The sequence below is a fragment of the Penaeus vannamei genome, chromosome 31, assembly GCF_042767895.1.
Source record: "Penaeus vannamei isolate JL-2024 chromosome 31, ASM4276789v1, whole genome shotgun sequence".
In the NCBI taxonomy this organism is placed as follows: domain Eukaryota; kingdom Metazoa; phylum Arthropoda; class Malacostraca; order Decapoda; family Penaeidae; genus Penaeus; species Penaeus vannamei.
Genome location: NC_091579.1, coordinates 2990853 through 3005212, shown reverse-complemented (window position 1 = coordinate 3005212; position 14360 = coordinate 2990853). Strand labels below are relative to the sequence as shown.

The 14360-nt window shown below is 48.8% G+C and overlaps 1 protein-coding gene across 33 annotated transcripts in view; it reads left to right on the top strand.

The window, feature by feature from the left end:
- pum (pumilio) overlaps positions 1-14360 on the top strand; it is a 259778-nt gene that overhangs the window by 99065 nt on the left and 146353 nt on the right. Inside the window, exon 1 of one of the 33 annotated variants that reach the window (XM_070143627.1) lies at positions 57-208. The exons of 31 other annotated variants lie outside the window; for them this stretch is intronic. In XM_070143627.1, the coding sequence (XP_069999728.1) occupies positions 140-208 (69 nt within the window). In that variant the 5' untranslated portion in view covers positions 57-139. Of the gene's footprint in view, positions 1-56; positions 209-7442; positions 7602-14360 lie in introns of those variants that run through there. One more of the 33 variants, XM_070143637.1, reaches the window with a different exon arrangement.

Below are 14360 nucleotides of genomic sequence, written 5' to 3'. Positions count from 1 at the left end.
CAGTACTTCTCTGTGTGCGTGTATGTGTGTGCGTGGAATCTAGTGTGTTGGAACTTTTGTGGCCGCAGGATAAAGTGTCTTCGGATAGGATAACCTTAAAACTTGTCGTTAGAAGTAGTGAAGACTACGCGTTGCGGAGATGCCGGTTGTGTTTGCCCTGCTGCCGTGTACCCTTCCTCCATCCTCGCACGCAGCCGTGCCCGCCAAGGTATGCTGGTCGTCGTCTGTGGACTCACTTGATACTTGCAGTCGTAAGAAGTACAAAAAGTACATAAATCAAGTCAAGAATATCGTTTTACAAAAATGCTATTACTGTTTCGTTAGGTGTTCGACTGTATGTATTGGTGTAATGAAGACCCGGTTGTGTGAAGAGGCCTGATACTGAGCCTACTTGGTATGGGGCCAGGACAACTCATGGTCACACCGGCGTGCGCTGACCCTCGGCTCATCACATGCCCTCGCATTCCTTTTTGTTATTCACATGGCCGTCTTATCAGAGTGTAGTCTACTCCGTATGCTTCGGAAGAAATGACATTCTCTCTCAGTAGGTTTATTCGCTGATGGGCGGCTGAAGGATTGTGGCTTAAATAAGGGCCGTGACCTGGCTCGCCGTGGTCGTATTTGTGCTTATGCTTGCGTGTGTGACCAACGTTTAATCATAAGTATTATCCGGTTCCCACGGACTACGATGCACGTACGTCAAACCGGGTGCTTTCCGAGTGAGGTTTTGTGAATTGAATGGCTTAGACTTTTATATAGCGATATAGAGATTGATAAGTTTTGATATAATAGGGTGAAGTCAATAGAGGTTTGCTTTATTTCCTCGGTAAGTCTGACCGCGGAGGCATAGTAAAACCACTACCTGATAGAAAGTGTTTAGTTAAAGGCATGGGTTTGCTAGTACTTGGAGAATTCCAGCTCCATCGTGTGAGGGCGGCAGAAGGGAAGGGTTGTGTACAGCGGAGGCCGGCGGCAGCAGCGGCGACGGGCGGAGGACCAGCTGAGCGGGGTCCGTTCATTGAGGAGGTGAGGGAGGCTACAATCGATCCCTGGTATCGATTAGCGGGTTGGTGTGGGTGCGGGTAGGGTGAGGTCTGGATCCGCTCATCCTGCCTCGGCTACGCCCGGCCGCATTCTCTTACCCGTAAATATACACACACACACGCACATGCACGTGCAGACTCTTAAATACGCTCGTACATCTATACGTATGAATTGAGTATCAATTGTTGATCTGGATGACCTTGACCTCGCTTGGGATCGGTGGTATGATTTTAGCTCTTTGTATGCTTTGTTTTCTTGTATATCAATTCGCATTTGTTTGTTCTCCACAAGAGTATGTTCTCGTCTGTTCTGGTATTGCCTTTCGATATGAATATTTACGTAATGGAGACTTATTATCTCCTGTTATGTAAACGGATTCAATTGTATCCCTCTTTTTGACTGAGCCTCAAACCAGGGCATTCATGCCACAGACTAAACGTTATAAAGGCTTGGTCTTGCGGATCGTGTAATTCGATTCTTTTTGTTCACCTCCCCGTGCTAGGTCCGGGTGCCATCATCGCCACTGAATCCTCTAATGAGCTGCATTGTATTTCAAACTGAATGTCCGTTTCCCTAAAACAGGAAGTGGTATGGACCTCGCACTGAACCCTGTAGTATCGCAACTGTGGAGGGGGTCCGAATATGAAAGTGACCGAGGTCAGGTGGACTGGGTATTGTCCCCACATTCTTGGCATAGGTAGCGGCAGCGGGCGGCGGATGCGTCGTGGCTGACAGGTGTATTAATAAAACGCAGACGTGGGTGGCTTTGGAGATCGCGGGGCTTCACCTCTGGATCGTCCTTCTGGCTTAAGCCTTTCAAGGTCATGGTGTTACATGTTACTCGAGAGAATTAGTCATACTTATATATATGAGTGCGAATCTCTACCATCTTTTATTTTGGTTTAAATCTCCTCCTACGGTCATTCTTAGCTCGCCATGTGGAGAGGCAAAATATGTAAACAATTATAAGATATAAAATAACTCGCGCTGTTTGGATGCATTTATATGATTAAGTTAGTCACTTCACCTTTTTATGTTGTAGTACTCGCTTCAGACGAGCATTTTTTTCATCCGTTGCGTGGCTCTCGTTGAGCAGGGTGACGAGAGAACGAGTCGCGAAAGGGGCCGAGTTCATCAGTGAATCATTTCGGTGTCACCTAGTCACCCCCGTCACCTCGATGTCACGCATGCACCGGGAGAAATACGTAGAGATTTACTACAGAGTTAGTATATATTTCAAGCGAGGGATGACGTAGTAGCAGCCGCTACCATGAAGCGTTGAATGACGTAGCTGTTAGTCTACCTGCATGCTCTCTGCGGCTCGTCGTCGACGCGAGGGTGTGCAAAGTAAAGATAATATATGGTTTTGCGGACTACAGAATCTGCTAATTTTTTGCATAATGGGAAATGTGGAAGTGCTACCGTTCTCAGCGAGGGTGAACATTTGCCCCACATGCATTGTGTTCAGGCCGGAGGGAGGTCATGCGACCGGACAGCTTGTGTGAAAGCGGAACGTTCTTTATGGTAACCTTTGCTTCTCGAAAAGTACGTTCTTTATTGACACTTCTTTTTCGGATTGTCACGTAATCACTTAGTTTTGCTTTGGTTGGGACTGCTATAAATCCAGGCAGTAGCAGTATCAAGGCGATGTGTACTCTCCAGTGTAAGATGGAAGGTCGCCACATTCATCAGAGCAGTTTCTGAAGTACTTGGGGACATTTTGTGAATTGTGCTTGTAATCTATTGAAAATCCCTAGCGTTCTTGTGTTTGTCATTGCTTTTTTGGATTAACTCGCACATTTACACACACACACACACACACACACACACACACACACACACACACACACACACACACACACATATATATATATATATATATATATATATATATATATCGATTTCCAAAACATTTATACAGAGTTAAGCAAGTATGCGTTCACATACATTGCTATTATTAATGGATCTCAAAAATGTATGTCACTCGTTTCTCGCAATTCTCCAATTCTACCGAAGCTTTTAAATCCTAAGCCACCTATGAAGCGTGAGATCTTACGTGTCCCCAGACGGACGGACGGACGGACGGACAGGCTGAAATTTGGCCAGTCGCCCGGCCGTGCTTTCCTCCCAGGCCATGGCGAAGGGGGCCATCAGTGCCCTTATGGGGAAGCACTTATTTCCGCCTCGAAGTCGACCTGTTTATCTCGCCCGGCGGATATTTCTTGATGACGTGTGGATTGATTGTGACACACGAATGGCAATTAATAATCTTTGGGATGATGTGTCGCGACGCTGCCTAAACTTTTTTTTTCGCTTTGATTTGCTGTTTTTTTAGGCGAAAAGTGTCCGCAAGGGATATAAATATGTAGGTCATAATTGCTTGGAAGCGAGTCTGCTGTTAAAGAGGAATATTTTGTTGATATTGAAGTGTCACTGAGACTTTGTACATGTTATACGTGGGTAAACTTGGAATTACCTTTTTTTTCGAGACAAATCCGGATATGTTCTGTATACTTTTTCTCCACGCACACACACACACGCACGCACAGTTTCTGGTTTTCGTGCCTCCGTACGAGAAGTGTACACGCAAGGCGAATGCGATGCTGCGTAGTGCGGAGGAGAGATTGATGTCCACGTAAAAAACCTGCAGGCCGCGTGAAGTCGGGAATTCACGTACTACAGCTCAACACGTCACAAACACGTCACAAACACGTGCTGTCGGAGTGATGTTGTGCATTGAAGTAAATAAAAAAAAAAATCCTGTTCGCTCAATGTCGGGTTAGAGGGCATTGTGAGATCATTGTTGAGGGCGAGAGGCGTGAAGGCTAGGTGGCTTGTGGTGGTCTCTCCTTTTCTCTCGCCTTCCACACCCCCAATTTCCTCTTCCCCTCTCCATGTGTACTTCTCTCCCTTGCCCTCCCTTTCCCTGTGTACCTCCCTTGCTCTCCCCCTGTACACCTCTTCTATCCCTGTTCCAGTGCACCTGTACTTTTCCATCTCCTCGTATTATTTTCTTCAAAATCTCACGGATCGCCTGTTCCTTGTTTCTGTAAAACTTTTTTTTTTTTTGTAAAGTATTGCTCTGTCGAACAGGAGTTCCGCATCGGGGTATCGAATGCTTTATATATCATGCATCTTTGTCACACACACATTGTTGCTTTCGACAGTTGTCTGTGGTTACATTAATGATTCTTTGGGTGTTACTCTTATGATACAAAAATGAAACGACTGACTAGTCCAGGTACGTTCCTCGAGGCATGTTGACAGCCATCAATTTGCTTAGTTGAAACGGGTACTGAGGGATTCTAAGCTGGCGCATATATTTTTCGATAGCAGTTGGTCTTGCGGAATTGTAGTTTTATCTTGCTTAAAACGTTTCACTGTAGATTTGCTCTTTTTCTACAGCATCACGTGTTATCATCAGGACTAAACTAATCAATTATGTGTTTAGATGGCATCTCTGTGATCTTCAATGCGTTTGGTTTATTTAAATGCGATTTGGTGGGATTTAGACGGCTAACGTTTAGCCAGATCTACTTTTTGCGGAGAGTGAAAGAAAGAACGAAACCTCCGGTTGTTTGGACTGGTTTGTAGTTGAATCTCCTTTTGATTTAATCTTTTTGCAGTTGTTTAGATAGTTGAATGTAAAAGAAAAAAAAATATCTGCGTCCCATACACCTTATAATATCCTAGTATCGATTATGGAACAAAACTATGCTCAAAATTTAGTTTGGTACTGAAACCGGTAAGCAGTGCCATGGATGTCTTGTGGAAAGAACTTACGTGTGATTTGGTAAGTCCTTCGGATGGAAACACTTGGTAGGAAGGCAAAATGAGGACATGAAGGGATTTTTTGGGGTACTTCTTTTGTTATTAGTCGTTAGGATTCGATGTTCCTAAATTTGACAGGGCGATTTGCTCGCATTAGTTAGAGTGATAAAAAAGGTGTTGCGGGCCAGCTTTTTTCTAATGCACAGAGCACCATATCGGCATTAGCAGTATGGGTTCACTGTACGAGGGGTAGAGAGCGAAGGTAGATGGTGTGGCGTAGCGGAAGGTGGCAAGGGTGAGCTGGCCGAGGGTGCCGTAACAGCCACACACGCAGCACCTAGCAACACTGTGACGGTGAAATACACCAACATCAATCCACTCAATAATTTTGGAACGTGTTCTGACGTGTACAGCGTCTGTTATTCTTGGTATCAAGCGCAGTTCCATCTTGGTAAATGCGGTATATTCTTGATTGGCCGGTGGTATGCTTCCTTCTCTCCTGGCCTGTTCAGTATCGCAATGGGCCTCGTCGGTAACAGTCGGTGCATCCGAGGTCCTTGGGTCAGGCTGGCCACATGCTATGTCGACCTTGGCCCTTTCCACCAGGAACCATGACTCCTTAGTGTAGAAGGCGAGGGCTTGGAACGCTAGACGGCCTTTCGGGGGCGTGGGTGAGTCAGAGCGTCGTCGGCCGAGGGCTGGTCTCTCTCGAGGGCCGAGGAGAGCGGAGCAGCGGAGGCAGACGGGGCCGGCGCTGGTTATCTAGGGATATTTCGGCTGGTCGAAGGCGGACTGTGTATTTCTTGGACGTCTGGTCGTCATCGAAGTAACCGACGTATTGACGAAGGATAGATCGGAGGGCGGGGGGTCAAGGGTAGGCTGATGGGTGACGGCGGGACGGCACACGGGCGTAAGGACGAGCCAGCCAGCAGCATCGATCCAGCCAGGGCGGCAGTAGGGCTGTGTTTACCAGGTCCTCACCACGCCTGCACGCGCGCACTCAGGCTGGCTCTCCAACTCAGCCTCGCACATACACAATCGCATACTATACACGGTCACACACATACGGAATCACGCACAGACGAACGCACAAGTAAAACAACACACACACACACACACACACGCACACGCACACGCACACACACGCACATACACACATACATACATACATACACACATACATACACACATACATACACACATACATACACACATACACACACACACATACATACATACATATATACACACACATACATACTTACACACACATACATGCTTACACACATACATACTTACACACATACATACACATACATACATACATACATGCATACAGACACACACACACACACACACACACACACACACACACAGAACCAAACACACCCACATACACACATACATACACACATACATACACACATACATACACATACATACATACTCGTACACACATACATACACACTTATACACACATACATACACACTTATATACATACACATACATGCATACACAGACACATACACATATACACACTCATACACATACACACTCATACGCATACACACTCATACACATACACACACATGCACGCACACATACATACATACATACATGCACACATACATAAATATACACATACATGCACACATACATACACACACGCATACACATACATATGCGCGCGCGCGCTCACACACACACACACACACACACACACACACACACACACACACACACACACACACACACACACACACACACACACACACACAATTCTAAGCACGGGTAACTCATGTGGGTCTTTTGCATATGTATGTATGTATGTATTTGGACGTATATTCTGGTAGACTTCCCATAGACACGCTATCACGCAAGGTGGGCCTCGTTGCTGTTCCTTGAGCGTGTCCGATTGCCCAGTGCGCATGTCCGGCGACGTCTCCGTACGTGTAAATAGGTATGCGTATAATAGGTTTGAAGGGGACGGCCGTCGTATAATGAATACTTGATGACCGGCATTCCTCGTGCAGTGGGAGTGTAATGGGTGACTGTTCGGGCAGCCTGTTTCAGATTTTTGTTCTCTTCTCTATTTCCATTCCTGTCCATTTTTTGCTCTGTTTCTAGGCCTGTCCATTTTTTGCTTTCTTTCTCTCTCTCTCTTTCCAGGCCTGTCCATTTTTCTGCTGTCTCTCTTTCCATTCCTGTCCATTTTCTGCTCTCTCTCTCTCTCTTTCTCTCTCTCTCTCTCTCTCTCTCTCTCTCTCTCTCTCTCTGTCCCTCTCTCTCTCTCTCTCTCTCTCTCTCTCTCTATTGCCAGGCCTGCCCAGTTTTTCGACTTGCTACGTGGTCATTACATAGCATGGCATGCCTTGACACGTTTTTTTATTCAATGAATAATCTAGTTTCAATGAAACTAGATTAAAGTGGATTATGTGAATGTGTTGCATATGGGGTTAGGGCGGCGAAGTAATCGGGCGGAAAATACACGATTTATATTTCCTCTATCTAGAGTAAGTTTTATGGCGCGTAGGTGCAAGGTGCTGCTGGGTTACTAGTCCGTGGCGGCTTGCCAACAGCGGGTGCCAGGACAGGGTCTACATACGTTCATATATACACACATGCCATTCTGCTCAGTGCCCGGTCTCCAGCCTTACCCTCCAGCGCTGTCCTCGATACACCACCTAGGCCTCCTGAAATGATTCCAGTGTGTCGCCAACGCCCCCTAATTCGAGCCTAACTGTCTCCGCTCCGTATTTCCTCTCCCCGCCTGTTCTGGAATCAGTGAGTCGGCGAAGTGAATCGGTATTTGGTGATTAGATTCGTTTCCCTTCGATGGGTTATCAACAAAAGTTGCATTCTCTCGTTGGAAGGTTATCAACAACATTTGTATTCTCTCGTTGAAGTACTCACGATTCAGTGTTTTGGTCGCCGGGTGTTGTCCACGTGACTTCCCCACCCTCGCCCCCACCCGCCACGTGGCCGGCATCACCTCGGCGCTTTTCTCTTCGTCGCGGAGTGTTACCTTTGCGCTCCATCCCTGCCCTCCTAGTCGAGTGCCCCTCCGACGCTGGGGCATTCCCCTCCTTTCGTCTTTTGAGGAATGGATCAACGGCCGACGCCTCCATCGATCGGTCTGGATTGATTACCCTGTCCCTCTTGTATCTCGATATCGTGCAGAATTACCATGAGTATTATTCATAATTCCCAGCTTCACAATTCCCATTCCTTTCGCTGGTGTTGTAACCCCGTTAGAAGGGATCTCCACCACCTGACTACCCACCTCTAGGTACCACGCCGGTGTGGTCACGGCCACCAAAGTCCCACACTCCCTCCCACTAGGGCTCCAACGCCTCCCCCCTCCCTCCCTCCCTCCCTCCCTCCCTCCCTCCCTCCCTCCCTCCCTCCCTCCCTCCCTCCCTCCCTCCCCCTTCTCCCTCCCTCCCTCCCTCCCTCCCCCTTCTCCCTCCGGGGCTACATTTCCCACTCCTTCGTATTCTTCAAATCCCCTGACATTTTCCCGCTATGTATTTAAACGACACTTTGTGATATCTTGACGCTTTTGACTTTCGGCGTGATCTTTCTGCACACTGCGATTGACATTTTTTTCCTTGATGAAATGTTTGAAAAGGCTGTCTCCGGAATCCGTCAACGTGGGCTTTTGAAATGAAGATTTTTTTTCGATCATTCGTGTCTAGTAATTGCATCCCCTTGTCGTCTTTTCTAAAACCCAACAGCTTCCATGCCGCCCGCCAGGTTTCGCCGGCCGTTTAGCAAGCGCAAGGTGTTTTGGCAACCTTCTTGAACCTTGCTCATGTACTGCTTCTTCTGGCAATGGCAGGCTTTCTGTGCTTGTTTTAATATTTGGGAAGAACCCAAACGCTTTTTCTTACTTTCCCGATTTTGTCTTCTTTCGTTCACAAGCGAGGGATTTGAGTGTCTCTCTTCCTTATTATCCTAATTTCGGTGATGCTTAATATCAGATTTCACGATTTTTTTCCATTGTTTTGGGGGCGAAAGTTGAATCAAAGTAATGCAAGTCGATATCTCTCAGGACGTGCTTTGGCTCGACCCCAAGTAGGCATGTGCCGGCGAAGACTGTGTGTGACTGGTAGGAAACCCGAACTTCATGATTCTTACTAGAAACCGGTAGGACACAGCCGTACCGATTTCCTGACTGGACTGAGAGTAACTAGAGGTTTGATGCTAATTCTGGTGGGTTGGTTATTGGGATAGTGAAGGTGGTGCAGCGATTCTTCATTGATTCTTGGAGCGTAGCCTGAATTCACTCTATAGGTGTTTAATTGAAGGTAGGGCTATTTAAACGTAGGGCTATTGTCGTTTTGCTAGTCCAGGAGGCTAAAGATTGCTGGAAATCGCAAAACCACATTTCAAGGTCAATATATTGTTCGTGTTTTCTTTTCCTGTGCACTGATTTCCTCCATAATTTGCTCTACTATAAAAGTGTTCTTTTCAAAGTACAATTGTTACTGATTCGAAGTGCAGTCAAGACATAAAATGTTCATAGGTATGTCAGTTCTGGATGGAGTACGGATACTTGTATCCCATCCACTCAGCCCTCTCGTTGAGGTGTAAAACCTTCTGTCCCGCCCCTTGCTTATCCTTCCCTCTCCTTCCTTTTCCTTCTCTCCCCTTCCTTTTCCTTCCCTCCCCTTCCTTTTCCTTCCCTCCCCTCCCCTCCACAGCCCTTTCCCTCCTTCCCCTTCCCTCCCCACTTCCCCTTCCCGTTCCCTCCTCCCATTCATCTCTCTCTCTCTCTCTCTCTCTCTCTCTCTCTCTCTCTCTCTCTCTCTCTCTCTCTCTCTCTCTCTCTCTCTCTCCCCTCCTCCCTCCCTCTCTCCCTCCCTCCCTCTCTCTCTCTCTCTCTCTCTCTCTCTCTCTCTCTCTCTCTCTCTCTCTCTCTCTCTCTCTCTCTCTCTCTCTCTCTCTCTCTCCCTGCTCTCTCCCCTGCTCTCTCTTCTCTCCCTCCTATCCCTTTTGCTCTTCTTTCTCTTTCCTTTACCCCCTCCATCCATCCATCCTCCCCCTCTCCCTTCTGCTCTGCTCTTCACCTCCTCGTCTCTTTTCATCCATCCATATGTCTCTCCCTTTTCCTCCATCCCCTTTTTTTATCGTGCATCCACCAACTTCTCTGCTCTTTCACTCTTCTTTCGCCCTTGCCGTCTCCGTCTTCCTTCCTCCCTCACTTCCTACACTTGGCGCAGATCCAGGGTCTCCAGGATCCTGGCCATCGCGTCACTATGCACACACTTATACACACAGCTCCTGATAGCTGGATGAGGGGTTGCTCCCTGCCTTGGCACCCAATTCATCAGTCCCCCCTCCTGGACGCTAGTTGAGGCGACGGGGGAGGGATGTCAGGGGGGAAGGGGTACTAAGTGAATGAGTGGGAGAGGGAGGGAGGGAGGGAGGGAGGGATTCGGTGTTGAGTTGAGGAAGAGCAGGGAACCCTGTGGGAAGGTTCAGGTTCGTCGGTCTCTTGGAACTCTCCGTTTGGCGCCACGGAGCTCGTTGCGAAATTTCGCCCTTAAAACTACCCAGAAGGGAATGAGTTAACTTTGGTGCATGTTATAAGGAGGGAATTATTGATTCCTTGTGAGGAGGCTTGAATTGAACGTCCGTTAAGAGGAAAGGGTTTCGCCGTCGGGTATCAAGTTCTTGACGCGTTGACCAGCTTGGCCACTTGTCGACTTTTTCCGGAGAACCTTCTTGACCGAAGTCGTTTTCTTAGAAACGGGTATCACTGTTCCCGCCGAGAAGGGGAGCAGGGCTGTCTAGTGAATGCTGCTCATTTCAGGGCCGGCATTCAGGTCTTAGACGCTAAGGCTTTGCACCTTCGTTCGCACGGAGGTTCCGGGACTGCAGCTGCCGCGGGGGCGTTCTCCGGCTCGGAGACCCGAAAGCGTGGAGGAGCGAGCGGGAGTTGTTGAAATGATTGCGGAGGGAGCGACTGGTGGCGGCGGCGAAGGTGGCGGGGCGTGGGAGGGGAGGAAGTGGTAACATCTGCTCTGTCATCAAGGAGAGTCGTCGTCCGCTCTCTTGACATCTCACCTGTCACCGAGTATCCTTGTGTCGAGGCTATGTTTGTCAGCTCGGTTATGGTCACGATTCTCGGGCGGCTGTACACAAATGGCTGCCGGTTGACTTTACATGCTGCGGTGTGCCATGAGCGCCCCGGCTTCCATTTATGCGAGTACTATTGTAGCGAGCTTTGTTCGCTGCGTGGGTGAAGGGTCACACGCGGTGTTCGGGGTGATTCAGGGGAGGAAGTTTGGATAGTGATGATTAGGAATAACAATCTTTTGATTTGACTTAAACGCAGCTTCTGTGATTCCTGTTTTCATGATATAATTAAATGTGTACGATGAATTCATGGGAAATCACGATTTGTACCATTTCATAAGCTTAAACGTTTTCTATATTATTCCAAGAGTAACACAAACAAAAGTCCCGCAGTGGATCTCCAGGTGTCCAGGCAATAAACAAAGTTGATAGTGAAGTGTAGACCGCTAGTTCCTCGCCATATTAGGTGGATGTCAGGTTTATAGGCGGCGTGTCCTCGGCAGTAAGTGGGATTATACTACAGCATACCTAAGTGCCCGTGGTTCACCTGTCTGCTGTGGTTGACCATATTAGCTGCCAACGCAAAGGATGGCCCGAGACAGTTATGTATTTTTTTCTGAAATCTCGTAGCATTAGACTGAAAGTTAGGACGTCATGGGTGATAGTGTGTCTGTATACACTAGTGTGTATATAGCTTGGTTATGCAAGTGGCTGGTGTATGTGTGGGTGCTGAAGAGCGTCCCGGTGAGCCGGCGGTGGTGTTGGCGGCTTCTGGCAACCCTGTCATGAACTCCGGTGTGTTGGCTGGGCTCACAGCGACACTCGTCTTTATTGTCGCTCGCAGTGCAGGCGGAGACCGCTTGCTCCGCTCATGTCTCCCCTGGTCATGAACTCGCCGGGGACGTGAACCACACCACGCCGGCCCGTGATGCTCCAGCCCGCATGCGGTGTCCTCTATACAGTTTTGTTCGCCACGGCCGTTCTCTTTACACGCGCTCCTCTTTTTCGCGGAATCTCTTTCACACCCGCTGTCTGTCAAGACTCCACCCGTTAACGTGTTGTTTATGGCTGGTTCTCTCTCTCTCTCTCTCTCTCTCTCTCTCTCTCTCTCTCTCTCTCTCTCTCTCTCTCTCTCTCTCTCTCTCTCTCTCTCTCTCTCTCTCTCCCTTTCCCTCTCGCCCTCGCCCTCTCCCTCTCCCTTTCGCCCTCGCCCTCGCCCTCGCCCTCGCCCTCTCCCTCTCCCTCTCGCCCTGGCCCTCTCCCTCTCCCTCTCCCTCTCCCTCTCTCTCTCTCTCTCTCTCTCTCTCTCTCTCTCTCTCTCTCTCTCTCCCTATTTCCCTCCTTCCCTCACTCATTCCCTCCCTCTTTCTCTTTCTCTCCCTCTTATTCTCTCCCTCCTCTCCCTTTCCCTTATTTACTCCCTCCCTCTTATTCTCTCTCAAGTCGCCCACCCATCCTCCTACCCTCCTTACCTCACCTCACTTGTTTCCTTCTCCCTCCCCCCCTTTCTCCCTCCCCCCCCCTCCCTTCCTCCCTCCCTTGCTCCCTCCACTCCTATGAAGAAATTGTTGACGCTTTTCCTTATAGACTGCGAAACTCTTGCTTGTTTGTCTACAGAGTAACGATCCTAACTATAGAATCTCAGCAAAAATCCAAAGCTTGATTTATATGCCATTATCTAGACTTAACAATTAGAGACTTTTCGCTTAGTCCAGCACTGAGGAGCAGCAGGTTCGTAAGATGGGCGTCGTTCGTGCGATCCGTGGGCGTGTTTGTGTGCGTGGGAGAATCGCAAGTGGTAGCGGTGCGTGGCGTGTCTCGAAGCCCCCACCCCCTTTCGCTCATCATCCTCGCCTCCAGGTTGCGGACGCCCCCCTTTCTCTCTCTCTCTCTCTCTCTCTCTCTCTCTCTCTCTCTCTCTCTCTCTCTCTCTCTCTCTCTCTCTCTCTCTCTCTCTCTCTCTTTTCCTACCCTTCCTCCCTTCCTCCCTTTTCCCTCGTCTTCCTCACTTCCCTCCTTCGGGGCGTGTGAACTGGACGTAGAAGCGGCGAGACAAGGCGACAAGTGGTATTCGGGAGAAGGCCCCGTGCAGGGATTGAGGTGCTCTTGGGGGACCTTCAGCGAGAGTAAGGGTGTTCTATGAGCGCCGAGGCACGGATGGGAAGAGGGCTTTATGAAGTGGATGGTATGGTGAATGGAGCGGCAGGACGGGCGGGTGAGAGGGCAGGTGCGGTTAAGGCAACTGGGAGATTCTGGGCCCGGCCACTGACCCGAGCCCGTTGCAACCCCACCCTCTCTTTCTCTTTCTCTCTTTCTCTTTCTCTTTCTCTCTTTCTCTCTTTCTCTCTTTCTCTCTCTCTTCTCTCTCTTCTCTCTCTTCTCTCTCTTCTCTCTCTTCTCTCTCTTCTCTCTCTTCTCTCTCTCTCTCTCTCTCCCTCTCCCCCCTCTTTCTCCCTCTTTCTCCCTCTCTCTCCCTCCCTCCACCTCCCCTCCCCTCCCTCTTCTCCCTCTATTCCTCTTTCTCCCTCTATTCCTCTTTCTCCCTCTATCCCTCTCCTCCTTCCCTCCCCCTTTCCCCCTTTCTCCCTCTTCCCCTAGTCGGAATATCTTTATTTTGTCGTAAAATAAAGATACTATCAATGTAAAATCCCCCTCTCCCCTCACGCTCCTTTTGTCGTCGTCCTCCCGTATTTCTTTCCCTTTCAATCTATTTATCACACTGCCTCTGTCTCTTCATCTCTCGCTGTCCTGAAATACACAGAATTAAGGAATAACGCCATGATGCCGGCAGCGGGAAGGTGAATTCTGCCTTGCTCTCATTCCCCCGCGGATTGGCTGGTATCGAGTGTGACGACCCCAGAGTGTGAGAAGACAAGTGTTGGGTTACTCAGGTTGTCATTACCGCGGGAGGAGGAGGTGGGAGGGGGAGAGGAGGAGGAGGAGGGGGAGGGGGAGGGGGGAGGAGGGGATCACGTGTGTATTTATAGATGGCAGTAGAGTTACACATTGCAGCAGGGATTAGGTAAAACGCCGGTCAGAGGGGCGCTTGCGAGGCGAACAGATGTCCGCCTCGCGTGTGTCCCGCAGGTGCTCTTGTCTGAAACACTTGGGATTGCCGCTGTCTATGATTATCCTGCTGCGCTTCGGGTCTTTGTTATACATTAGTTTTTTTTTTCCTCCACGCCGGTCAGAGCAGGATAAAGCGCCTCCTTCTATGGCTGACGGAGGACTCCTGTAGAGGTTGCTTGTAGCAGCAAGTAAGAGTGGGAGGGGCAACCTGCTTGTTAAACTTGTTGCTTAAGTTGACCCATTGAACTTTGCTGAAGTATCTTATGCACGCCCGTTATCACGAGGAATCAAACTATCCGTTGGTTAGGGATTTGTTTTATTTATATATTTTATTTTTTGTATGCATCAAAGCCATCGTTACTACTATGCTTCCTTCGTTTGTCGTTCGTC